Source organism: Engystomops pustulosus, chromosome 8, assembly GCF_040894005.1.
Source record: "Engystomops pustulosus chromosome 8, aEngPut4.maternal, whole genome shotgun sequence".
Taxonomy (NCBI): Eukaryota; Metazoa; Chordata; class Amphibia; order Anura; family Leptodactylidae; genus Engystomops; species Engystomops pustulosus.
In genome coordinates, this window is record NC_092418.1 from 51,323,715 (window position 1) to 51,350,518 (window position 26,804).

The 26,804-nt window shown below is 41.3% G+C and overlaps 1 protein-coding gene across 3 annotated transcripts in view; it reads left to right on the plus strand.

Moving 5' to 3' along the window:
• Positions 1-26,804, plus strand: part of SLC29A4 (solute carrier family 29 member 4) — a 189,076-nt gene that overhangs the window by 48,115 nt on the left and 114,157 nt on the right. For all 3 annotated transcript variants that reach the window (XM_072120914.1, XM_072120913.1, XM_072120912.1), the window contains one exon: positions 9,635-9,748. In XM_072120914.1, coding sequence (XP_071977015.1) covers positions 9,635-9,748 — 114 coding nt within the window. The remainder of the gene's footprint in view (positions 1-9,634; positions 9,749-26,804) is intronic.

Sequence of the window (26,804 nt, forward strand, 5' to 3'; positions counted from 1 at the left end):
ACTCCCTTACTTTCCCTGTGATGTTCGTGTCCCAATTTCTATTTATATATTCAACAACTTGGGACCAATAACCTTGAACATTAGTACAGGTCCACATCCCAGCAAAGTTGCTCCACACTTAGGGCAGTCAGTAATATGATCAGGTCTGGAGGGGGAAGGAAGAATATTTAGGCCATATTTTGCCCCGTGCATCAGTTTAAAGTAGGTCTCCCTCGATCTTCCGTTAACTATATGTGTCTGACCATCGGGCATCTTTGTAAGATAAGCATGGTTGGGCCTGGCACTTGCAATCTTTCCCCCCATTTTTTAAATAAACCTGAGGTCGCTTTCCCCACAGAGCTGTTGTCTCATTACTGCATATAAAAAAGATATTGTGGCAGATTTACTTACCCGGTCCTGCCGTGATCCAGCGGCGCGTTCTCTGTTGAGGATTCGGGTCTTCCGGCGATTTACTAAGGTAGTGCGCCTGATGTCCACCAGGTGTCGCTGCTGCGCTGAAGTCCACTGGAGTTCGCAGGAGTTCATGATCCTATCCTGGGTGCAGGTAGGCGCGTGTCAAGCGACACTTTTTTTTTTTTTTTAAATCTGCGGTTTTTCCGAATCCGTCGGGTTTTCCGACGGCCACGCCCCCGATTTCCGTCACGTGAAAGCCGGCGCCGATGCGCCACAATCCGATCACGTCCGCCAAAATCCCGGGGCAATTAAGGGAAAAAACTGCGCAAATCGGAAAAATACGGGAAACCCGACGAAAATGCGCGAATCGGACCCTTAGTAAATGACCCCCACTGTGTAATGCCCTGGAGCGATACTTAAAAGACCTTCAAAGACCTTGTCAGAGAGTTCCTTTCTAATGTCCCTCACCCTTTCTTTACAAAAGGACAATATCTGAAAAATGTCAAATTGTTGTTGTAATGTCAGGTTATATTTGGCTATTATCTCAGAGGCCTTAAACCAGCTGTGTTTCCTCATTCATCAGTGCCTTTGCTTTTGCTGCGATCCCTTCCCCCCATTCCATTCGCTCTCCCCTACGTCCCTGCCAAGGTGATTCTGGATGCTTAATCAATCTCATATTTTTAGAGATCATAAATGGTAACTCATATAGGCATCTCACTCTTTTCCATGCGATTATGGTATCTCTTAGTAAAATAGAGGACTTCACCTCTTTTGGCATTTTTGACCATCTGGTATGCATTAATGCCATCAGATTCCAAGGTGCTGCTAGATCCCTTTCCAACTCCCAATTAGAGTGGGAAGAGGCCCTGTTGCGCCAATCCAGAACATGACAAAACAGGCAGACCAAATTATACCCCCTAACATTCGGAAAGTTCAAACCTTCCTCAACTTTTGGGATCAGAAGCTTCCGCAGGGCTATTCTTGCTCTACTCCCTCTCCAAATAAATTGTGTGATGGCCTTGTTCAGTCTATTGACGTCCTTGTGCTGCAACAATAGTGGCAGGGTTTGAAGTTGATATAATAGTTTAGAGAAGCTCATCATTTTGATTAAATGACATCTTCCTAGCAGCGATAGAGGTACATTTTTCCATCTTTCCAATTCCGGTATTATTTTAGATATTAAAGGGGGATCATTTAGCTTATATAAAGATCCTGGATTTCTACCTATTTTGATTCCCAAATACTTGATCTCGTGAGCAGATGGTTTTATTCCTATTGAGAGCTCTTCTCAGTCCCTAGTGTTAGCCAGCTGTTTCAGTTCTAAAACTTCGCTCTTCCCCACGTTAACCCTATATCATGAGAATTTCCCAAATTCCCTTATAGCTGAAAATACCCCAGGGAGGTGATTTATGGGATCTGATAAGAATAAAATTACGTTGTCTGCAAATAACTCTATCTTCACCACTTCCTTCCTAACACAAATACCCTCATATAAATCAGAATCTTCAAAATATCTAGCTAATGGCTCTAGTGCAATATCGAAGAGAAGGGGCGATAGGGGGCACCCCTGACGCGTTCCTTTTTGTAGCTGAAAGGGAGCTGATATAAACTCTGGTGTACGAATTTGCGCTGTAGGATTACTATATATCCCTTTAAGGTAAGTACGGAATTTTCCTGTTATTCCCATGCGGTCCAGTACCATCCCCAGCCAATCCCATCTGACATTATCAAAAGCCTTTTCAGCATCTAAGGCTACTAGTGTTGGTCTCTCTCTTGTCTGTGGATGGCACTGGACCCAATCTAATACCGCAAGAACCTTACGGATATTAGTCACCGCACCTCGCCCCTTCATAAAACCTACCTGAAACTTCCCTATTAGTCCCAGTAGCAGCCCTGCTAATCGCTGAGCTAATATTTTTGATAATAGCTTCATGTCAACATCGATTAAAGATATTGGTCTGTAGGACCCCGGATTTAATGGTCCTTTCTCATCAATTTGGCAATTCGGCAGCAATTTGATATATGCATTTTTGGAATCCCTCCTAATTTCTCCCGTTTCCAGCACTGAGTTGAAATAGTTACACAATGCCGAGACCACTTGCTTGCACATCCCCTTGTAGAACTTGCCAGGATAGCCATCAGGGCCTGGAGATTTCCCTCCCGCCAATGATCCTGTCACCTTCTGCACTTCCTCCTCATATATTGCTGCATTTAATTCCATTCGCTGTTCCTCACTTATAGAGGGTATCTTCACTCTATTAAGAAATTCTTTCCATTTTGTCATTTGACAGCTATTGTCCTGATACAATTGCTCATAATAGTCCCTGAAAAAAGAATTGATCTCCTGAGGTTGCTTTTTAATCAGACCTGATTGGTCCCGAAGTGCCCCTATATGAGGGACTGTATACTTCTCCTTCGCCAGTTTGGCCAAAAGCTTCCCCGCTTTATCCCCAAGTTTGTGAAGGTCAGTTTCCCATTCTGCACGATAAAAACCTTCCTTCCGTTCTGCCCATGCCTCAAATTCTCCTTTTGCCTGGACCCATTTGTCTTTCGCTGGCTCTTGTTGTGTCTGAGTGAAAATGGAATATGCCTCACGGAGCTTCTGACTTACTACAAGGAATTTTTGGTGAGCTTCCCTTTTTTTTGCTTTCACATATGACATGATTCGCCCCCTGACCATCATTTTAGCTGCCGCCCAATAAAGACCCGGATCATCAATGTGCTGTTCGTGAGTAGAACTGAATTCCAGCCACCATCCTTTCAACAGAGCCTGGAATCCCTCCTCCTTAGAAAGGAATTTGGGTATCTCCATGTCACATGGGAGCCCCTGGGATGCCTATCTGCATAATGCACTTCCATTGGGGCATGATCAGAGATAACCAAATCTCCTATGGTTGCTTCTGTCACTCGCCGGTTTAGCAAGGAGGAAGATAGTACATATTCGATCCTTGACCATGTGCCGTGCGCATGGGAGAAATGGGTATATTCTCTACCCTCAGAATGTTGGAGTCTTCATGTGTCCCCCAAACTTGTCTTCTCAAAAAATGAGGGCAGCACACAATCTTCCCCCTCCCAATGCCCCACTACTGCATGAATTGACTTGGATTTAAGGACTTCCTCCTCCAATTTTATGAAAGAGACCAGAGCTACCATTGGGACCATATACATTGTACAAATCATATGTTTCTCCTAAATATGAAAAGGTTAGGCAAGATACCATGCCCTGGGGTGTGTTTTAACACCTGAATAGGTAGGTATCTATTGATTAATGTCAGGACCCCTGCTTTCCTATTACTGGCTGCCGATCCAAATACGCTGCCCTCCCACATCTTGTGCATTCTTACAAAATCGGACTCTTCCAAATGAGTCTCTTCCATTATGAATATGTCAGGACGCATGAGTTTCAGGTGGCGTAATATTGCCATACGCTTATTTTGGAGAGCGTAGCCCTTTCACATTCCAAGTTATTAACTTAATTGTGTATGATTATGATGGTTACTATTGTAAAGCATAATATGGAGTAAAACCACCTCATGACCCCAAGATCCAGGGTATCCCAGGTATCTGGATCGGCAGCCGGAGACAACACACAGGTATATAAGGAAGAGTAAAATTTACTGAAGGATTCCAAAATATGCTTTTGATCATGAACCATTTTTCCCTCCTGATTTCTTATAAGGAAGATTCCCTCTTTTGACCTCCCCTTAGAAACCCTAGCTGCCTATAATTTACCCACTGTTTTGCTGCCAGAACTAAGTTATTAATGTCGACATCTTCACTGCGCTGTCCAGAACCACCAGCCGATGAGAATTCAGCCGGAAGGGACGAAGCCCACCCGCTTCAACCACTTCCACCATATTCACCAAAACACTCATTGACACATGGTCCGAAATCACTATTGATTCGTATTTCATCCTCTTGACGTAGGTCAAGAATTTATCATTTGCTAAGCATAGATCAATCCTGGACAGCGTAGAGTGTGTTCAGCTAACGCATGAGTATGCTTTTTTATCCTGATACTTAGTTAAGACATCCGTAAGATTCCAAATCTTTTAGCCCTGATTTTCTTCCTTTAGTTTGTGAGTCCTTCATATACAGCCTGTCTAATGAATTATCCAGGCATGCATTAAAATCTCCCATAACCAACATCGGACAATCCGATTTATCGGCACAAAATTGCATCAAAAGGTCCAGAACTTCATATGAGAATGGCGGGGGAATATAAACAAAGGAAAGATTATATACGGGGGGATTATATATGTCACAGAATATAAAAATGAACCTACCCAGTTTATCAATCTTAGTGGCAATAATCTTAATATCCACCTTATTATGTATCAAAATGCATGCAACCTGGTCGCAGCCCACCTTTTATTCAGCCACCCTAATGATTCATCTGTCAAATGAGTTTCCGTTAAACAGATTATTCCCGGTAGATGATGGGTGACTAAGTCTTCAACCATACATCTTTTCTTACGGTCATTTAGCCCGCTCACATTCCAAGTCATAAATCGTACCTCCATGCTATCTTATACAGAGGGGGGAGAGAATCCACAGGCCGGGTACCCCCCCCACTACCCCTCCCTTTCTACCTGACCTGTAGATACTAACAGATCTCCAAACTCCTGCGTATCCACTCCCCCTCTCCAAAGAGCAACACATACAGAGAAATAAATTCTGAAATATTTTGACAGCACCTTTAACCAGACAATAAACATTTATTTAGAACCCCTTCGACTCCAACCAACTTGAAGCTTCTTCTGCATTCTTAAAAAAATAACTTTGGTCCTGAAATAGAATTCTCAACCGGGCTGGATACATCAGAGAAAATTTCATACCTGCCTCTTTCAGGCGTTTCTTAACCTCTTTAAATCTAACCAGTTTCTGCTGTGTGCTATTTGAATAATCTTGGAAGAAAAAAACCTTATTTCCATTATACCTGATATCCTCATTAGACCGGGAAAAACAAATTATTGCATCTCTATCTTGAAATGGGGGTCATTTACGAAGGGCCCGACGTGTTACCCGAATATTTCCGATTTGCGCCGATTTTCCCTGAATTGCCCCAGGTTTTTGCCGCACACGATCGGATTTTGGCGCATCGGCGCTGGCATGCACGCGACGGAAATCGGGGGCATGGCTGAACGAAAACCCGACGGATTTGGAAAAACCGCCGCATTTAAAAAACCGAAAGTGTCGCGGAGCTTGCACTCACCTTCATCCAGGATAGGCCGGTGTATTTGAGTGCGTTCCGATGCTCTTCAGCGCAGCAGCGCCACCTGGTGGACGTCGGAGGAACTACCTTCATGAATCCCGGCCGGACCCGAATCCACCGCAGAGAACGCGCCGCTAGATCGTGAATGGACCGGGTAAGTAAATCTGCTTCAATATCTTAGCCAGAATAGCACCAGGGGTAGAACCAGGTGGGGGCTTTTTATTATGTATACGATGGGCTCTTTCCGCAATAAACACCTTCGAGAGCTTGTCTTGACCAATTAATCACAGCCACCATGTCTGTAAAAAAGTTTCCAGCCCCTCGATGCCCACACCCTCTGGTAACCCCAAAATTTGAATATTTGATCAACGGGACCGATCCTCCAGATCAGTAAATTTCTCCTTTAGGAATTTATTTTCCCTTAGGATACCTGCTACTTCTTTTTTAATACCTTTTGTTTATGTTTCCAACACCTTCACCTGGGCTACTGTATTTTTTTCTCGTATCTTGGTCATCTCTTCCTTAATTGAGCCTGTTTCTAACGTAAGAGTACTAACCTGGGCCCCTAATTCCTCACCCCAGTTTTTTGAACAGTAGATAAGATTTCTGAGAGGATTGGATTAACAATCAAACACCCAGCCCCCCCCCCCCCCCCGCAGAGACTTTAATGTCACCTGAACCCTGGGCTTCCAAACTATCCGACCCGGCCAGAGGGTCTGATTGCACTGCCTTCGCAGTCTGTCTTGTTTTAGTGACTGGGGAGTTCCAGATCTTATCAAATTTAACTGATGACCCATTCTTAGACCCCGTACAATCTTTAGTTTCCTTCGGGGAGCCCCCTCCTGCAGATTTTCGATTCTTGGGGGCAGGCATTTTCCCATCCTGCTGCTAATTCGTCAGAATACCCCCGAAAATACAGAATAGAGTATTACTACTGACTCTAGCAATTGTCCCAGACTTCAATATGAGAAAGCATCGATTGGCTACACAAATAAGCCCTGCTCAAAATACGTGCTGATAATGATTTTGATATTACCAGAGGTTAGTAAAGATTCGTTTCTAGGAAATAAAAACTAAGATTAAGATGGAGTTAGTTCAAATTAAATCCAGAGCAGAAAGTCCAAAAAAGTCTTGTCCAAACAAGGGTTAATAAGGGATGTTAGTCTCTGAAATAGACAGGGTTAAATACACAGCCCAACAGGATTAGTCACAGAAGTAGAGGAATTAACCCTTGATACTCCAAGCCAGTATCCAAACGAAGACAGAGCCTAAAGTTGATATTAGTTCATAATGAAATAGCATATCCAAAAAAGCCTCATAGTCATACAGCTCAACTAAAGAATTAGCAGAAAACTTAGTTATCTTGAAACACCATAATGCTGCGCATATCACCAAAAGCTCCTTTTTTTTTATTTTCAAACTATAAACAGGCTTAGCATCAGTTCTTTCAATCCGAAATTGAAGCCAAAACAGAATGGTATCTCATCTCTGGAGAATAGCATAACTTGGAGTGTTAGTTAACCTTATCGATGCGCTTCAGATCAGAAGGTCCACCGCTGGCTCTCCGATGTATCCTGGGTCCGTCCTGGAATTTTTCTTAAGCAAGGCGGCTGGTCCGCATAGCCACAAGCCACGGTGGCCAGCCGCCTGTCGCCACCTGTATATCCTCTGGACAGAGCATTAAGGGGTTAAAGAATGTATTCTAAAGTCTGTTCAACTGAATCTTGGGGTTCCTATTCCAGATCAGGCATACTACTCGGCTGCGCTGACAGTAAGGAAATGTGGCTGCTTTTAAGACTCCTGCTTCAGCTATGAATGCTGTTGTTTCCTTTTCAGTGCTAAACTTCTCAAGCATTGCTTCCAGTAGTGCCCTTTCAAGGTCTAGTGAGGCTTGTTGTTGTGCCCTCTCTGCTTTCAAGGAGGCTTGTTGTAGTTTCATAATCATCTCTTCCTTAGCAGGTAACTCACATCTCTACTTCTTCCACTTTTGCCCAGACCATGATGGCTGAATTGCTAGCCGTTGATCTCGTTTTGAAAGAAGATGCCTGACTTTGTGACATGCTTTGACCATTTAGAGATTGCCATGTTGCCTGGTGACAGCGTAGTAGACCTCTGTATAGTCTAAATCTTCCCAGACGTTTCACTGTCCTGCCCCCACTTCAAGTCTATGTGGAAACCCTAGGGCAGATAATAATACTACTGGAGACAACATAGCAGGCTTAAAATACTGGAGGCCCCCCGAGCATAAAACTAGTAATACTGGAGACACCCAGAACAGACAAAGAGAGCAGTACAGTAAAGCTGAGAAGTACTTACCACTCCTGGGTCCTCTCCTGCAGGTGCTCTGCTCTGGGTCCTGACTGTCAGGACACAGTGGACTGCCAGGTGATGAACATGGAGCAGGGAGAACTTCTCAGCTGCACTCACTGCTACACGGCCGTTCTGCACTAATGAAAGCTTCTATTAGTTACATTACATAAGTTATGTTACATCAATCATTGGACTCTGTATGTACAGACCCCAATTCATGGCTTAACAGGCTGATTGTGTGGGTTGTGGACGCTTATCCCCCTTTTAGATGAGATGAATGTACATGCTCAGGAGTGAAACTCCTCTGCTATAGTTCAGAGGAATAAAGCACTGTGTAGGAATGTTCACATTTATCTCAAGCACTGCTTGAAAACAGGGCTGTGGAGTCGGTGCCATGTTGGTGGAGTCAGAGTCTATGTTTGGGAAATTGAGGAGTCAGAGGTTTGGCTTACAGACTCCACAGCCAAGATAAAAATATGGCAGGCAACAAGCTTATACATGTCTATTACATGTCTATTACAGTTCATGTGACAAAGTTTATACATCCTTAAGAGTGGTCCAGTAACTGGTAATAGGTTGAAATTTACAGCATTGATCTGCTTACCAGATATACAAAAGACAGGTCTTCTTTCTGAATAGACGTGGAGGAAACTGCCCTCCTTCTTCCCCCAATCCTTTGCATCTACTAATGGGTAATTATCGAAAACATTTGCCAGTGGGTAGCACATAAACAATGAACATGTAAAATGCATAATGTTTTAAAGGAAATCTACCATTTTAAAATGGTCATTCTAACCTAAACATACCATTACACAGCTTTAGCCGATGCTGGAGGTGGTCGTGATAAGGCACGGAAATCCGCAGTTTCGATTAAAAATCAATTTATCAATAGGCATATGACCTTATTCGGTGCTCCTTGGCCCCTGCCACAGGGCACTTGGCGCTCGGGCACAATCATAACAATGCACACGCCTTGCGTGCTTGAAACTCCACCCTCACTGCCGAGAGATGGTGACGTCACCGAGCTCTCTGGAGCATTGGCACATGCGCACTGTATCTTCATTATGTGCGGCCATGGGAAATGAAGATGCAGTGCGCATGCGCCAGTGCTTCCGAGATCTCGGTGATGTCACCGGGATCGAGTGAGGGAGGGTAGGTGGGTGAAGTTTCAAGCACGCAAGGCGCTTTCATTGTTATGATCGGGACCAAGCGGCGATTGACCTGTGTCAAAGGCCCAGGAGCGCCGAATGGGGTCATATGCCTATTGATAAAATTATTTTTTATTGAAACTGTGGATTTCCGTGCCTTATCACGACCACCTCCAGCATCGGCTTAGCTATCGATGTGTAACGGTATGTTTTGGTCAGAATGACCATTTTAAAATGGTACATTTCCTAAGGTAATATTCTGTAAATATATGTATACATATATGTATATATATATTTAGAAAAGTTCTTTAGCGGCACTGCATCTAACAAAAATTGTTGGACCAGCTTGAGAAAGGAGGAAGCTGAAACATAGCAGCTTGGGAATAAACACCACTTGAGTTATTCCACTACTATTGGAATGCCGTTCATTTTTTTAATTTTATTTTATATACAACATGCAATCAAGGGTAAATGAGAAATTCAAATCTAAACAAAGTTAATGAAGACATGAATCTAATATAGGTTAGTATTATGACTATAATTTATCTTTTTTTTTTTCAATTTTTAGGCACATCTATTGTATTTGACATGAGTCTGACATACATTCTTGTGGCATTAGCTGCTGTTGTTCTTAATAACGCTACAGTGGAACTGCTTACAACACATATGAGAATTACTGCTGGTGAGTTACTGAAAGATCTATATGCGCTCATAAATGTTAAAAATGTTAAATGTTAAGGCTAAATTTTTACCAAAAATTGTATACATGCCTTTCACCAAATGTATGTATTTATTTATTCCTTATTTCTTTAACCTCTTAAGGACGTAGACAGTTTATAGCTTAAGGCTCAGACCCATTTTTTGGATTCTGACCTGCGTCGCTTTATATGGTTATCACTTATGAACACTGTTACTTATCAAAGCTATTCTGAGAGAGTTTTTTTCCTCCCATGCTGTACTTCACTGTACTTCATGCTCTACTTTAGTGGTAAATTTTGGCTGATAAGTTTTGAGTTTGTTTACAAAACAAATAAAAAATGTTGAATTTTTTTAAAATATTTGCGCTTTTAGATTTACCACCTACATAAGTTGATTGATAACATTTCCCATATGTCTACTTTACATTTAAATTGTGTGGGGTCACCTCTAATGTACTGTTTGCCATTTATCCCTATATAATACTTACCATTTATATACTTACAAGGTCTTTCCCCTCACACAATTTCAATTTTTATACCTGTTACCTTGCTTTTGTACATGGAGCACACATTTTATATTGGCTTTTTATATCATGTACACTCGTCCATGCGCAGTGGGTATTTTTACCACGATTTGTGTTTTTAATTGTTTTTAATATTCTATTTTTTGTTGCTCAATAAAATTACTTGATTACTTGTACGCATCCTCTTTTTCTTTGCTCTTTATGTACTTTACATTTTCATAATTTTTGAAATGTCTGGATAACTTATTTTGTTGTCACGCGGCTTACAAATCGAATATCGGTTTTCCGTATTTACAGAATTGACTATTTTGGGGATAATTACTGTTTTGAATGAAATTTTAAATATTTAACATTTAATAACCCCCTATATAATAACCCGATTTTTAAATCTGCACCCTTCAAACTATCATAACTAGTTCTTAGGAAGATTGTTAACCCCTTGAGAAGTTCATAGTAATGATATCAAAATGGAGGTGAAATTTAGAATGGTCAAATTTTGTTGGTTATATGTTTATTTAGCCCTAAAATTTACACATTTCCAAAAGATAAAAAGAGAAAGCCCATCTTACGATTTGTGGATATTACTTGTGGATGTTACTTGTTTTATGGGCCCACATCGAGGCGCAGAAGGGAAGGAGCCCCTGCAGCTGCCAGGATTTTAGTTTCCTCATTGGCCCCTTTTGTAGGCTATAAAATTTTAGCTTTTTCATTATTGGGGCCATGTGAAGGCATTTTGTTTGCGGCATGAGATGCTTTTTCCAGTGTTACCATTTTGGGATTGGTATCCCCTATTGTTGAAAATGTATGAACTTTTTATTGAGGTCAGGAGTAGAAAAGCATCAATTCTGCACTAAATTTTTAACTTTTTTTTGGTGTTCACTGTATAGCCTAATAATTATGTTATCTTTATTCTATGGGATACGATTACAGGAATCATTGAATCATTTTTGCATTGCCGTCTTCCAAGTGACATAACATTTTTACTTTTGTAGCTACAGAGCTGGTTGATTTTTTGCGGGACATGTTGTACTTGCAAGATTATAATTCTGGAGTACATATGTTTTTTTGATCACTTTTTATTGCATTTTTTTGTGGGATTAAATAGGTAAAAATCATTATTTTTGGCAGGTTTTTAACAGTTTTTTTACGGCATTCATCATATGGGTTCAATAATTATTTACTTTTATTTTTTGGATTGTTACATACGCGATGATACTATATATGTGGGGTTTGTGTTATGATTGAGACTTTTTTTGTGCATCATATGTCCCTTTATATGTTATGGGGCTTATGGGTATTTTTATTGATTTAATAATTTACTTTTTATTGAATAACTTTTTTTTTAATGTTTTTATTAGTTCCACCATGGAATTATCTGATTGCTTGTTCATGATAATACTCTGCAATACTGATGTATTGCAGGGTGTTAGCTGTGTCAGCCTATGAACATGCATAGGCTGATACTGTGCCTTAACCCCTTTCTGCACCTTGACGTGATACAACGTCATAGGATGCGGGTCGTGCGATCGCCACACAATCCTGGCGGTAAGCGGTAGCCAGGATCCTGCAGTAACAGCCGGGATGGCCACTATCGCGATCTCGGCTGTTTAACCCTATAGACGCCACGGTCATTGTGACCGCAGCGTCTATAGTGAATCGCCACGTGCCATGCACGGAGGGTGCCGATCTTTGCCAATGCAACCCTGAGGGCTGCCTTCACTAGAAGCCTGTTAGGATTGTGCTTACAGCACAATCTAACAGTGCTGATGTCAGCCTATGCAAAATGCATAGGCTGACTATGTGATATTCAAATTCAGAGAAGGAATGGAGGGCACTCACCAATCTTCAATAAAAAATCTTCTTGCTCTTTATTTCACATTACAGGAGCGAAGACATACTCACAACTGTGCATGCAAGGGAGGGGGGGTGAAGGCAGAATGCCTGTAGTCGGTGGCAATGGCCGTTTCGCGCAGACCCGCGCTTCTTCCGGCCTCCAATGTCAGTGATTTAAAACGTATAGGGGTATTTATGCACCATCAGACCTAATGGGATACGCCCTCCAGCTCTGTAAACAAAAAAAAAAAATGAGTTCTATATTCTGCAAAACGAGTTAACCATAAAAAAAGCCATATAAATGGGGTATCGCCGAAATCGTGATGACCCATAGAATAAAGATAACACATTATTTTTATGGTATGGTGAACATCCGGCAAAAAAAATGCTAAAAATCATAAACAAGGATTAATGATTTTTTTAACCACCTCCAAGAAAGAGTTAATAAAATCTGATTATTGGCTATTGAGCCCCCCCGTAAATGATGTACCGTATATTCCGGCGTATAAGACGACCTGGTGTATAAGACGACCCCCCTACTTTCCTGTTTAAAATATAGAGTTTAAGATATATTCGCCAAATAAGACTACCCCTTTTCCAACGCATACAAAACACCGGTAAAAATTTAAAAAAAAACAGATTTGAATTTAACATGGTCCTTTTTTAATTTAAATTCTTATGACATGCAGGTATATAGCAGGAAAACTGTCGCTCATAAACATAAGGCATACAACAACAACATTACCATTGTCCATTTTACTGTAAATGTTACCATACTGTAGCTTAAATTTTTATTTTATTAAATATTCCATGCCATGTACTCAGAAGCGGGAAAAAAATTCCAAATGCAATGAAAATGGTGAAAAAACACATTTGCGCCATTTTCTTGTGGGCTTGGATATTACGTCTTTCACTGAGCACCCCAAATGACATGTCTACTTTATTCTTTGGATCGGTACGATTACGTGGATACCAAATTTATAAAGGTTTTATAATGTTTTCATACATTTACAAAAATGAAAACCTCCTGTACAAAAATTATTTTTTTGATTTTGCCAACTTCTGGCGCTAATAACTTTTTTATACTTTGGTGTAGAGCTGTGGGTGGTGTCATTTTTTGCGAAATTTGATAATATTTTCAATGATATCATTTTTAGGACTGTACGACCTTTTGATCACTTTTTATAGATTTGTTTATATTTTTCAAAATGGCAAAAAGTGCCATTTTCGACTTTGGGCGCTATTTTCCGTTACGGGGTTAAACGCATTAAAAAACCGTAATCATATTTTGATAGATCGGGCATTTTCGGACGCGTCGATACCTAATGTGTTTATGATTTTTACTGTTTATTTATATTTATGTCAGTTCTAGGGAAAGGGGGGTGATTTGAAATTTTAGGTTTTTTTATTATTTTTTTTTTTTAACTTTTTTTTTATTTTTATTTATACTATTTTTTTTACTTTAACCCTAGTTTGTCTGATCGATCCTACCATATATTGCCATACTACAGTATGTGCTATCAGCACATTGTAATGAAGGGGTTAAAACGAAATAGCCTCGGGTCTTCGGAAGACCCGAGGCTACCATGGAGACGGATCGCCGCCCCCGATGACGTCACGGGGAGCGGCGATCCCAGGTAAGATGGCGCCGATCGCGGGTGTTACCGGTAAGCCTTTGCTGCAATATGCAGCAAAGACTTACCGGCTGTGGAGAGGGCTCAGCCCGTGAGCCCTCTCCATGCACCGGGACTGGACCGCCGCCGTGAATACACGGCGGGTGGTCGGGATTACCGGCGTATAAGAAGACCCCAGAGAAGTCAGAAGATTTTTCTGTCTTCAAAAGTCGTCTTATACGCCGGAATATACGGTACCTGAAAAGTGGATCTCATCCACAAAAAAATTAATCTCCCATATGTCCAAATTACAAAAAATAAACATTTTATAGCCTGTAAAATGTGACATTGCAGATCTGCTCTGAAGCATCTAAAGGGTTAACACACTTCTTAAAGTTGATTTTTTACACATTGAGGGGTGTAGTTTCTAAAATGGCATGATTTATGGGGTTTTACTGCTGTTTAGGCCTCTCAAAGTCAGTTAAAGCTGAGAAGGAGCCTCTAAATAAGGGTTTTGGCGATTTTCATAAAAATAAGAAAAATTGCACCCAAAATTCTGAACCTCCTAACAACCTAGAAAAGAGAGAGGATTCATAAAACCCTATGCCAATATAAAGCAGACATTCCGGAAATGTTAGTTATAACATTGGGTGCTATGACTATCTGCCTGAAAAGCAGAAAATTTTGAACTTTGAAAATGAATAATTTTAAGAAATTAAATTTTTTTCATAACTAAACACAAAAGATATCATCAAAATGTTTCTATTACTTTGAAGTACAATGTGTGATGGTAAAACAATCTCAAAATTCCCTGGTTAAGTTAAAGTGTCACTAAGTTATGACCTCCTCTAATGACACAGGGCAAATTTTAAAAATCAGGCCTGGTCCTAAAGGTCTAAAATGGCTTAGACACAAAGGGGTTAAAGAATACGTCATAGACGGCATCTTACAGGCACTGCTTGCAGGCAGCCCTGTGGTCCTGATCGGACCCCTGGGCTGCCATTTGAATGATCGACACCCCCGAAGACGGGGCAGAGACCCCTGGCAGGCAAGTTAAATGCTGCGGTTGTGCTGACCACTGCATTTAACGAGTTAAACACCCACGATCGGAGCCCACCCTGACCGCGGGTGTTACTCGGAGATGTCAGTGATAGATTACCTCTGAGATCCCGTGACTCCCGATACCGGCTCGGCTCCGGTGTAGAGCCGAACCGGCATCGCCTCAGTGCTGTACTAGTACGGCGCTGAGCACTAATAGGGGGAGCCCGAGCTGTACTAGTACATTTCTAAATGCTAAGTGGTTAATAACAGACAGGAAAATCCACAATAAGCATGAGGTCAAACAATAGGCCAATCAAACTGAGATCATAGAGAAAAGTATTCAGGAAATGACCAAACAACTAAAATAAGGCACGTATACACAATATTGCTATGGTCGGTGAAAGCTGAACTCTGAGTCATATTTGATAAATCTAACCCTGTGTGTCTAATTGATTAACAGGTCCAAACATAGAACTGCTCAACTGAAATGACGTGTTGAGTTCAGTTCAGCAGTTCTATTGATGGGGTGGTAAATCTAGACACACAGAGCAATTATTTAAATCTCTCATTTACAATTGAGATCAAATAACCTGGAGGTGGGGGGCTCAGAGAAACTCTGAGTCACCCCGTTGGAAGGAGATATGAAGGAAGAAACGGAGGAGCGCAACCTCGTGTGATATTGTAAACACAGTGGTAGGTGTGCACTAGTGATATAGTGGACTCTCACCTGATAGATGGTTCAAAAGGGCATATCACATACGTGGGTCCAAGCAGCCGGTCTCAGTAAGCCACGCTCCAAGTGCACAGGACCAGGATCCCGGGGGCGTGTAGATGAGATAGTCGAACGAGTCCCGAAGGGTAAAGGAAAGTTTGGACCGGCGCTATACTTGTGACATTAAAGTCGACTCAGACTGTCATTTAAAAGAATAAACGAATGACTTTATTTCTAAAACTATGCAACGCGTTTCTGCTCCGGACTGGAGCCTTCGTCAGGCATAACAAGACATGTGACAATTCGGCATTATATACATTCCCGTGATACCGGGATCCCGGAAGTGAAAGGATACCGGTCACATGATAGAGTTCAACCCGGTTACATGGATAAATAACGGGGATTCCTCTTACATAGAAACGCACAATCAATTCTGTGTACACTTATTAAAAAAATCCCTTCAGGATATACATATAATAAAACACAATTAATACAATTGATAACTAACTAAAAATTTGATTTACACTATTCTACATTTTGATATGCGGGGGGGATGATGCGATACAACCTGCAATGCCCATTACCAGCGTCACGATCTCCACTACGGAGCGCTGGAGGGAACATAATAGGAAGGAAGCGTTCGTGCATCGGGAACATTAGATATCGATGACTTCAATATGGATGACTTCTATATCATGGGGACAACTGTGAGTAATACAAAGATCGTTATAACGATATATATGCTACACTGACTCGATAACTTCATTAAGGCCATTGGGGGCCAGTGTATTCAACTTAAAAATCCAGAAAGATTCTCTCCGATTCAGAGTCTTCAGACGGTTGGTATTATTTTCGTGGATCTGTTCTATAGGGGTTATTTTAATACAGTTAAAGTCGCCATTGTGCTCCAAAAAAATATGTTTTGACAAACTTTGTTTTAAAAACCCTATTTTAGCTTTGTGCCGGTGGCCATTAAGTCTCACTCTGAGAGACTGGATGGTCCGACCAACATACTGCTTTCCACATGAACAGTCTACCAAATAAACAACAAAGTTTGAGGAGCATGACATTTTCGTTTTTATCTTAAATGTTTCTTTGGTAGTTTTGGATGTAAAAGTAGTTGTCCCCTCTTTAATTGAGTCGCAACATAAGCATAATTTATGTTTACATTTTTCAACTCCCGGTTTTATGTTCACAGTGTTGGTTGTCATCATTTTGTCAGTTTTGAGCCTACTAGGAGCCACTACGTTTTTAATGGTGGTGGCTTTTCTAAAGGTTATGTGTGGGTGGACGGGAAGGACATCTTTGAGAATAGGGTCTCTCTTAAGAATTTTCCAGTGTTTCTCTAGGGTTTCTCTAATCTTAGTGTTCCCTCTATCGTATGTAGTGATGAAATGAAATGCTGTTCTATTCGTTCCCCTTTTTTCTGAAATGTTCTTATTACTGGGTAGCAGGCATTCTTTTTGAGTTTTCATGGCATATTTGGAAAAAGCTCCATCTATGATCTTTTGGGGATATTTTTTCTCCTTAAATCTCCTTTTAAGAACTTGTGCTTGTATCCTATAATCTTCAGAGTTGGTACAATTTTTTCTAATTCGATGGAACTGGCTAAAGGGAATGTTCTTTAACCACTTTGAATAGTGTGCACTTCCAAATTCCAGGAAACTATTACTGTCAACACTCTTGAAGTGCGTAGTCGTAACAATCCTATTTCCAGTTGTTTTTAGTTCGAGATCAAGGAAGACTATTGTGTCCCGACTCAGACTTTTCGTAAATTTTAGACCCCAGTTATTTCTATTCAGAGTTTCCACAAATTCAATGGCCTCTTCCTCACTTCCTTGCCAGATACAGAACAGGTCATCAATATAACGTTTGTAATACACAATGTTTTTTGACCAATATTCTGTATTGTAAATAAACAGGGACTCGAACCGCCCCATAAATAAATTTGCATAGCTGGGAGCGGCCCGAGTCCCCATGGCCGTACCTCATACCTGATGGTAGACCTGCTTTTGGAAATCAAACACATTATGTTTAAGGACAAATTCAAGTCCTTTATAGATGAAATCTATCTGTTGTTCTGGTAAACTGGTGTTATGTGTGAGGGACCAATGGATTGACTGGAGTCCCAAATCATGTTGAATATTAGAATACAAGGACGATATGTCTAGTGTTAGAAACATATATGTGTCTTTCCATTCAATGTGGTCCAACTCCATAATCAGGCTACTGGAGTCGCGTAAAAATGAGGGTAATTGCACTACGAAGGGTTGCAAATACAGATCGATGTAGTGGGAAAGGTTACTCGTTAAAGAGCCGATCCCAGAAATTATTGGTCGGCCAGGGGGATGTTCTTGGTCCTTATGAATTTTTGGCAAGTGGTAAAAAACTGACAAGGGGGGATGTGAGACAGTGAGGAAGCCTTTCTCTTTTTTGTTCAGAATTTTCTTCTCGAATGCATCTTTGATAAATTCATTATATTCCTTGAGGAATACAGGGGTTGGATCTCTCTTAAGGGGTTTATAGTATTGTGTATCACCGAGGATGTTAAGGGCTTCTTTAATGTAGTCCCTCCTGTCTTGAATGACTACACCTCCCCCCTTGTCTGCCGACCGGATCACTATTTCTAGATTAGAACCTAGATTTTTTAGGGCTTCAAGTTCCCCTCCCGATAGATTACTAGCTGGATTCTGGGAGGTTTTTATGCTTCTGAGATCATCGGATACCAGTGCAAGGAAGGTCTCTATATAGTGGCCTCTTTGTGGTATGGGATTAAAATTAGATTTTTTACTGACTTCTTGATGTAAATATGGATCTGATTCTAATATTACCTTTTCAGTTGTCCCTCTTAATTGTTTGTTCTCTTTAATCAAGAAAAATCTCTGTTGGGTGAGTTTTTTGATAAACATATTGAGATCTACAAATAATTGAAAATCATCCGTGGTTTTTTCGGGACAGAAATTTAAACCTCTTGACAAGACTAATTTTTCGTTGTGTGTGAGGATATGACTCGACAAGTTAAAAATTTTTACAGTATCGGTGGTCCTATCTACCTTCATTGGGGATTTCTCTTCTACTTTCGAACTAATTGCTCCTGAGTTTTCTTTCCCTTTTTTCTTTTTTCTTCCTCCTCTACACCCTCTGATTCTCTTTTTCTTTTGATAGTTATGGGGCTCGGAGTGTCCAAAGGGATGAAGTATTTTATAATTCTGTTCTGAAATAGTGTGTGTTTGGTGTGCTTCATAGTTGGTGTAATCGGAGGAGCTGGAGTAAGGCAAATGCTGGGATCCAGAGGTGGTTGTAATGGGGTATTTGGTCGGGTAGGACCCAACTCTAAAAAAGAACTATTGCTGGCTGGAGTGGTGATGTCTGACATAGACGGTATTTCTTCTGTGTAGATGGAGCATCTGTTGTTACTGCTACCAACAGGTGATTGTTCTATGTCATGTGTAGTTAACCAAGAAACGTTGTTTAGTGTGACCGGGTCTATAAAAGCCTCAAAGGATGAGACTGTACCATTGTTGGGCTCTTGTCCTGATGTTATATTTTTTTGTGTAACCTCACTACCTGTATTGGCAATTTTCGTAGCTTCTTTAGTTTGTGTGGCATTAGGGTATTTTATTGAGGGTATCGCCCTATTGCTATTGTGGAAAATTCTTCCCCCTGTCTTTGTATATCTTGATTGGTTATCTTTATATCGAAGTTGTTCCTTAGGCATTGGCTGCTGTGTCATTGGTTGGGAATGATAGGCCTGATGATTCTGAGTCGTCATGTCGATTGGGGCCCTATTTTTATTTTTATTTCTATTATTACTGTAATTGTTCGAGACGACTATATTTTTATCAGGGATGCGATTCCTACTTGATCGGGAATTACGGGAGTTCGTCACATCTCTACTTGGGAGTCTGGTGAGGCGAGTTTTTAATTTTTTGATCTTTCTTTCTGAAGTGTCCTTCTCTAGAGACAGTAATCTCCCTTGTATTCCTACATTGATAGTATGGAAGTCAGGGTGTTTAGTAAATCGTTGTAATTTTTCGCCGATAGTCATGATTTTATTAGTTAACAAATCACACTCTTGGGATCTTTTAGCGATAATACGGGACACCAGGTTCATAGAACAATTATGCAGACATTTTTCCCAATCTTCAGTATACTTAATGTCATCGGGAAATGCTGAAGGAATGTTAATCATTAGACCTTTTGGGCTTAAGCCTTTCTGGAGATACAGTTCTAAGAACATAATGTCCAGACTATGCAGAAGTTCTTTTTTGCAGCAATCTTCAAAGTCTTTCAATAAAGATGACATTTGGTTGAAATCCCACCAACCTTTATCCTCTATACAATCGTGATTGCTTGCGTTGTTGGACATGATTTCCAACTCATTATCCTTTAGCAATTTAGAAAGTCTCTCCTTCCTCGATTGCATACGATTCCTGAAAAGTTCCATTTTCGTGTAACTGGTGCTGCTCCTTTCGTCCTTCCTTTCCACCTGTGGTTCGTCGGGTATCGAACCTAGGTGCTATTGAGATCAAATAACCTGGAGGTGGGGGGCTCAGAGAAACTCTGAGTCACCCCGTTGGAAGGAGATATGAAGGAAGAAACGGAGGAGCGCAACCTCGTGTGATATTGTAAACACAGTGGTAGGTGTGCACTAGTGATATAGTGGACTCTCACCTGATAGATGGTTCAAAAGGGCATATCACATACGTGGGTCCAAGCAGCCGGTCTCAGTAAGCCACGCTCCAAGTGCACAGGACCAGGATCCCGGGGGCGTGTAGATGAGATAGTCGAACGAGTCCCAAAGGGTAAAGGAAAGTTTGGACCGGCGCTATACTTGTGACATTAAAGTCGACTCAGACTGTCATTTAAAAGAATAAACGAATGACTTTATTTCTAAAACTATGCAACGCGTTTCTGTTCCGGACTGGAGCCTTCGTCAGGCATAACAAGACATGTGACAATTCGGCATTATATACATTCCCGTGATACCGGGAAGGATACCGGTCACATGATAGAGTTCAACCCGGTTACATGGATAAATAACGGGGATTCCTCTTACATAGAAACGCACAATCAATTCTGTGTACACTTATTAAAAAAATCCCTTCAGGATATACAGGCAGTCCCCGGGTTACATACAAGATAGGGTCTGTAGGTTTGTTCTTAAGTTGAATTTGTATGTAAGTCGGAACTGTATATTTTATCATTGTAATCCCAGCCAGAACTTTTTTGGTCTCTGTGACAATTGGATTTTAAAAATGTTGGGTTGTCATAAGAATCAAGATTAACAATAAAGCTTCATTACAGACACCTTTAATAACTGTTATAGTTGTTTATTGTAGCCTAGGACTAAAGTACAATAAATTACCAATATTCAGAGGTCCGTTTGTAACTAGGGGTCGTATGTAAGTCGAGTGTTCTTAAGTAGGGGACCACCTGTACATATAATAAAACACAATTAATACAATTGATAACTAACTAAAAATTTGATTTACACTATTCTACATTTTGATATGCGGGGGGGATGATGCGATACAACCTGCAATGCCCATTACCAGCGTCACGATCTCCACTACGGAGCGCTGGAGGGAACATAATAGGAAGGAAGCGTTCGTGCATCGGGAACATTAGATATCGATGACTTCAATATGGATGACTTCTATATCATGGGGACAACTGTGAGTAATACAAAGATCGTTATAACGATATATATGCTACACTGACTCGATAACTTCATTAAGGCCATTGGGGGCCAGTGTATTCAACTTAAAAATCCAGAAAGATTTTCTCCGATTCAGAGTCTTCAGACGGTTGGTATTATTTTCGTGGATCTGTTCTATAGGGGTTATTTTAATACAGTTAAAGTCGCCATTGTGCTCCAAAAAAATATGTTTTGACAAACTTTGTTTTAAAAACCCTATTTTAGTTTTGTGCCGGTGGCCATTAAGTCTCACTCTGAGAGACTGGATGGTCCGACCAACATACTGCTTTCCACATGAACAGTCTACCAAATAAACAACAAAGTTTGAGGAGCATGACATTTTCGTTTTTATCTTAAATGTTTCTTTGGTAGTTTTGGATGTAAAAGTAGTTGTCCCCTCTTTAATTGAGTCGCAACATAAGCATAATTTATGTTTACATTTTTCAACAGATAGATTTCATCTATAAAGGATTTGAATTTGTCCTTAAACATAATGTGTTTGATTTCCAAAAGCAGGTCTACCATCAGGTACGAGGTACGGCCATGGGGACTCGGGCCGCTCCCAGCTATGCAAATTTATTTATGGGGCGGTTCGAGTCCCTGTTTATTTACAATACAGAATATTGGTCAAAAAACATCGTGTATTACAAACGTTATATTGATGACCTGTTCTGTATCTGGCAAGGAAGTGAGGAAGAGGCCATTGAATTTGTGGAAACTCTGAATAGAAATAACTGGGGTCTGAAACTTACGAAAAGTCTGAGTCGGGACACAATAGTCTTCCTTGATCTCGAACTAAAAACAACTGGAAATAGGATTGTTACGACTACGCACTTCAAGAGTGTTGACAGTAATAGTTTCCTGGAATTTGGAAGTGCACACTATTCAAAGTGGTTAAAGAACATTCCCTTTAGCCAGTTCCATCGAATTAGAAAACATTGTACCAACTCTGAAGATTATAGGATACAAGCACAAGTTCTTAAAAGGAGATTTAAGGAGAAAAAATATCCCCAAAACATCATAGATGGAGCTTTTTCCAAATATGCCATGAAAACTCAAAAAGAATGCCTGCTACCCAGTAATAAGAACATTTCAGAAAAAAGGGGAACGAATAGAACAGCATTTAATTTCATCACTACATACGATAGAGGGAACACTAAGATTAGAGAAACCCTAGAGAAACACTGGAAAATTCTTAAGAGAGACCCTATTCTCAAAGATGTCCTTCCCGTCCACCCACACATAACCTTTAGAAAAGCCACCACCATTAAAAACGTAGTGGCTCCTAGTAGGCTCAAAACTGACAAAATGATGACAACCAACACTGTGAACATAAAACCGGGAGTTGAAAAATGTAAACATAAATTATGCTTATGTTGCGACTCAATTAAAGAGGGGACAACTACTTTTAGCAATAGGTAGAGAAAAGTCAGCTCACCTGGACACCGCGGGTTGAACTCAGACAACTGCAGCAGCACGGATCAAGCCTTCGCTCTAAGGCACCACAAGGGAATAGGAAAAAAAAACGAATATCCAGCTTCTTGTTGCAGTATCTTAAAATCTTCAAAATTTATTCAATGTAATTTAAAAGTAGGGAGAGATCCCACATTGGAAACATGGACAAAACAAAAACAGTCTGCAGGCAAAGCCAGAACAACTACTTTTACATCCAAAACTACCAAAGAAACATTTAAGATAAAAACGAAAATGTCATGCTCCTCAAACTTTGTTGTTTATTTGGTAGACTGTTCATGTGGAAAGCAGTATGTTGGTCGGACCATCCAGTCTCTCAGAGTGAGACTTAATGGCCACCGGCACAAAACTAAAATAGGGTTTTTAAAACAAAGTTTGTCAAAACATATTTTTTTGGAGCACAATGGCGACTTTAACTGTATTAAAATAACCCCTATAGAACAGATCCACGAAAATAATACCAACCGTCTGAAGACTCTGAATCGGAGAGAATCTTTCTGGATTTTTAAGTTGAATACACTGGCCCCCAATGGCCTTAATGAAGTTATCGAGTCAGTGTAGCATATATATCGTTATAACGATCTTTGTATTACTCACAGTTGTCCCCATGATATAGAAGTCATCCATATTGAAGTCATCGATATCTAATGTTCCCGATGCACGAACGCTTCCTTCCTATTATGTTCCCTCCAGCGCTCCGTAGTGGAGATCGTGACGCTGGTAATGGGCATTGCAGGTTGTATCGCATCATCCCCCCCGCATATCAAAATGTAGAATAGTGTAAATCAAATTTTTAGTTAGTTATCAATTGTATTAATTGTGTTTTATTATATGTATATCCTGAAGGGATTTTTTTAATAAGTGTACACAGAATTGATTGTGCGTTTCTATGTAAGAGGAATCCCCGTTATTTATCCATGTAACCGGGTTGAACTCTATCATGTGACCGGTATCCTTTCACTTCCGGGATCCCGGTATCACGGGAATGTATATAATGCCGAATTGTCACATGTCTTGTTATGCCTGACGAAAGCTCCAGTCCGGAGCAGAAACGCGTTGCATAGTTTTAGAAATAAAGTCATTCGTTTATTCTTTTAAATGACAGTCTGAGTCGACTTTAATGTCACAAGTATAGCGCCGGTCCAAACTTTCCTTTACCCTTCGGGACTCGTTCGACTATCTCATTTACAATTGGCATTTACACAACTCTGTGTATATTTTAAAGCCTAATGCACATGAAAAACAAAGCTGAAACAAGTTATGCAAATAATACAACCATGCAGGGTTAGGGCTCTTTCACATTGCAATGTTTTTCACATCCGTGGTTCAGGGATTTCCACTGATGCCTCACAAAGCCTTTGGGGCACATTTACTTACCCGTCCCGTTGACGCCGCTGATCCGGAATGTCCAACAAGGATTTGGGTCTGCCGCAATTCACTAAGATCGTGCGTCCAATTTCCTGCATGCGTCGCTTCCCCCGCTGAGGTCCGCCGGAGTTCACCTTCTTCTTCCCAGTGCATGTGAGTGCTGATCTTGCGACACAATTTGGTTTTTAAAGTCCGCGGTTTGTCCGAATCAGTCGGGTTGTCCGACGGCCACACCCCCCGATTTGTGTCGCATGCAAGCCAGCGCCGATGCGCCATAATCCAATCACGTGCGTCAAAAACCCGGGGCAATTCAGGGCAAATCTAAAAGAAAGCGTGAAACCCGACTAAAATGCGGCGTTCGGACCCTTAGTAAATGTGCCCCATTGTTTTCAATGAGCGTTTTATCATCGGCTTGTGATTTTACTGATTGTTTGTCTGTTTAATTGTTTTAACGGATGAGACTCATGGAAGCTCACTAGAATCACTAGAAGTTCATAAGTGCTCGAAAAAAAAAAAGAAGAAATGTCCTTTCTTTTTTCACTGATGAGGCTGAAACCAGGTTTGATGTTTTTAAAGCAATGTATGTTTTCATACATTGTTCATATCTTCAGGTTTTTTTTGCGGACGCAAAACGCATTCAAAACTGAGACACAGTGGAGACAAAATGCAACGGAAGCTGGGCATACACACCAATTTGAAAAGAAGCTCTTGTGGTGTTAAATCCAATCACACCGTAATCATTTAGTAGTCAAAATATGCCAGCAAAATAGTGAGATACTAAAAACATGCATTAAAATCTGCAGACAACTGAAAAAATCACAGTATCAATCCAGAAACCGTTGAAACAGTACAGTGATAGTAAAAGTGTAAAAATAATACTGGGCAAAGGAAATGATTACAGCTTACCAGTTATTGCATCTTGCATCTTACCAGCCTCGCTGTTAAGCCCATGAGGAGGTTCATTATACAGTAACAGGATGTCTATTCGGCCTGCGTGGCTGTTGTGGAGAGTCCAGCTTGATAGAGGCTGTATGGATCATCTGAAACATCATAGGTGAATAAAGCCATGTTGTTTCAGCACATCTATTTGAGTGCTGTCTGCTTTGTGCTACAATACAGAGAATTCCTGGATTACTCCTTGGGATAGCACCACCTGCTGGCTGTTGTTTTTTCAAATTTTTAGAGCCTACTGTGGAAAGTGTGCACAAATTAACTGGCCCTTACACCCGCAAAGGAGTTAGAAATACACCCTGCATTCCCACACCCCAACATGTTTCTTCCAAAACGTCAGACATCAGAGGGTCAAATGGTGAGGGCTAGAGTTGTTAAACAAAGAGGTTTGGCTATGGCAACCCCTAATAGGGAGTATGGGAGGACCATAAGTGTAAGTTTACTCCCTGGGAACACAATCCGACAATCCGATCATGTGCACAGGAAGAGGTAGAAGAGTAGCCAAAAACAAACAGGAGTTGATCCAAAACAGAGATGACCAGTAAATCGGATATTTGCATGTCCTCTGTGTTTTGTATCCACTCCTGCTTTTGGCTATCAATCCTGAAGCTTTTCATTCCTTCTGACAGATGAAAGTAAGGGTAAAACCAAATACAGTGGCAACGTCATAGACAGGTGGAGGGTGAAAACAGCAATCTGGAAATCACAGGGTGTGGAGGTGGCAGCAGCATCATGAGGTCAGAGAGTGGCACAATGCCAGATTCTGGAGGTGGCAGCAACATGGTAGGCCACAGTGTGGCACAATAACAGAATGTGGAGGTGGCTGCAGCAGCAAGAGGTCAGAGAGTGGCACATTGACAAATTCTGGAGGTGGAAGCAACATGATAGGCCACAGTGTAGCACAATGACAGAGTGTGGAGGTGGCGGCAGCAGCTGGAGGTCATGAGGCTAGAGAGTGGCACAATGTGGAGAGTGTGGAGGTGGGTCACAATTTCAGACCCTGGTAAAGATGGTGGGAGGCAGATGGAGCAACTGGCAGCAAATGTGTGGCAGCAGGCGGGTGGCAGCATCAGAATAGTGGCTGAGGCAGGTAGTTGAATCCAGACTCATTTTCAATGTTTGGGAGAGGCGTCAGGGCTGATCTAATCTGATGCATAAGGCATTGGTGTGTTGAAATCCTGGCCTATCCACGCCTGATTCATCTTGACTAAGGTCAGACACACATCAAGTTTGGCTGCCCAGTAGTCCAGGGGATCCTCTACCTGCAGTGGTAGAGTGCTGTCCAAGTAGGTCTGCTCCATGTCCTGGCACTGCTGCTGGTGGCGGTTACCCTCCTCACTAGGCGGTTGAAGGAAGCTGCTCATTAAGGACTCCAGACTTTAGTTGCTGCTGATGGAGCTGCTACTGGTCCTACCTCCCCATCTTCCCACAGCAGCCATGGCAGTAGTACATGTCAGACCTGACAGAGGATGGATAATGGCGCATATAGGCAGCGGCCAACTGTCTGCACAGTATTTCTTCTGGGTCATCTGACTCATCTTCTACCTCCTCAAGAAGCTCCTGCTCCTTCTCTCCTGTCACCTGAGCAGAAAAACCACTCATTTCACCAGACTCTGCTTGTGCTCCAATGTCCTCCTCCAGTTCAGCCCCCACTGTACTCATGTGACCATGAGATGTAGGCGCCACTTCTGCAGTGACCTGACCAGACAGATTTTGCAGCATCTGTTCCAGGACACGAAGCAGTGGAATGACGTTATTCATCTCGCAGTCCTGGCGACTGACAAATAACGTGGCCTCTTCAAAGGGCCTGAGCAAATGGCAGGT